General features: G+C 31.4%; 1 protein-coding gene across 1 annotated transcript; it reads right to left on the reverse strand.

Annotated features, from left to right (window-relative positions):
• Positions 1 to 1,136: 1,136 nt before the first annotated feature.
• LOC110689047 (mini zinc finger protein 3-like) lies at positions 1,137 to 1,439 on the reverse strand. Its single transcript, XM_021865793.1, has one exon. The coding sequence runs from the start codon at positions 1,437 to 1,439 to the stop codon at positions 1,137 to 1,139; it is 303 nt and encodes a 100-aa protein (XP_021721485.1).
• Between the last annotated feature and the right edge of the window lie 234 nt (positions 1,440 to 1,673).

Raw genomic sequence — 1,673 nt, forward strand, 5'->3', positions numbered from 1 at the left:
CTATATATAAATGAATGAAATATAACTAAAATTTGCTCATAGTGCCCTAGTCAAAACGCTAGCAAATACAGTATATGATCGGATGCATTGTACAAAGTCAATTAAAATTATAACATAATCCATTGAGTGGTTAATTTTCTTGTAACTATAAATCTATGATGAGAATTAATAGAAGAGAATTGACCATCAAGAAACTAATTTACATCATCTATAATTATAACCAATTGACTCTTTCACAAAATATTAAAGAGTAATATATATTTTTTTATAGCCTTAAAGAGTACATTTTTACCTTCAATAAAAATGGGAGTAATATTATTTTCAATGACCAAATTTGAAGTAACCCTTTATGAAGCTTTATTTTCCCAATTAAAGGTGTAGCAGAACCAAGATTGTAGGAACAACTCACACCATGTATAATTGCCAAGTTGATTATTCATGTTAACAACCCCTAAGTTATTGCTCTTATCCTATGCATAAAATATTGTGTGAATTTGTTTCAAAGTAAGTCCACTCTTTCTTCCCCAAACAAATGAAATTCTTTTACAACATGTACAAAACATATATTAAGACAATTTCTAGAACTAAGATGTTCAAGAGCTTTAATAATATATCTGATATTTTATATTAGTGTCATGGAGAGTCTAAAATTAAAAATATCTTTCTTTTGATACTACGTACTTTATTTAGTTGGTCCAAGAGCAATAAAGATCAAGTAAAAGAAATAAATTAAAGTCAAAATCAGTGTCACTATAACAATTAAAAAAAAAACAACCGATAAAGAATGAGTTGGAGAAAGATAAATAACAAAGAAATAAAATTGTATTGAACTTTGATTAAAGTTATAAAAGTCAAATAAACAAGCTAAGAAGTAAAAAGGAGAATATTGAAATATCAGATATTATCATAAAAAAACAAGAAATGGTAACGTGACGTATCCGCCATTGATCTTCTTCAATTCATGCTCGATCTATATCCGAATATTCTTGCATGCATCATTATTACTAATCTTAAAAATAAATTAGTACATAAAATCACTACAATTAGTACTTGCATCTTCTCCACAAACAAGTACGGTATCATATACTTTATCCTTAAACATTTTTATGAAAAGTCATCGTATAAAATATACATGCTTAAGGTCCCGTTGATGAATTTGCCGAGGAGGACTCGGAATCAACCCCGGAATCGACTTCCCGACGATGGAAGTTCCGGTGACAACCACATGCAGCACACACAAGAGCGCGATTAGTACCTTCATTTCCACTAGGCATGAACTCTCTACATCCATCTATTGCATAACCTCCGGCGTAAGCAGCATGATTTCGTTGACACTCCCTATAGTTTACGCTGGCCTTGACTTGAGAGGCGGTCGAGTAATCTATTGAGCCCCTCCTAGGTTCTGACCTTGACGCCGCGGTTGCTCGAGTTTTGCCCATTTTATTTGTGAATGAAAAGGAGTCCAAGACACTCTAACAGTGCAAATGAATAGATGAAATGGAACGAAAGTGTCGGAGAAATATAAAGAATTTTAATGTTAGGTAATTTAAACCTAACCTGGATTTTTGTGGACTAGGAAGCTTTGACATTATTACATTGTAAGAGTTCAAAATTATAAGTTTTTATGAAAAGAAGTTTTAAATTAAAGTGTTAAATTCCATACTTGATAGCGA

Source organism: Chenopodium quinoa, unplaced genomic scaffold (assembly GCF_001683475.1).
Source record: "Chenopodium quinoa cultivar QQ74 unplaced genomic scaffold, ASM168347v1, whole genome shotgun sequence".
NCBI classification, from domain to species: Eukaryota; Viridiplantae; Streptophyta; class Magnoliopsida; order Caryophyllales; family Amaranthaceae; genus Chenopodium; species Chenopodium quinoa.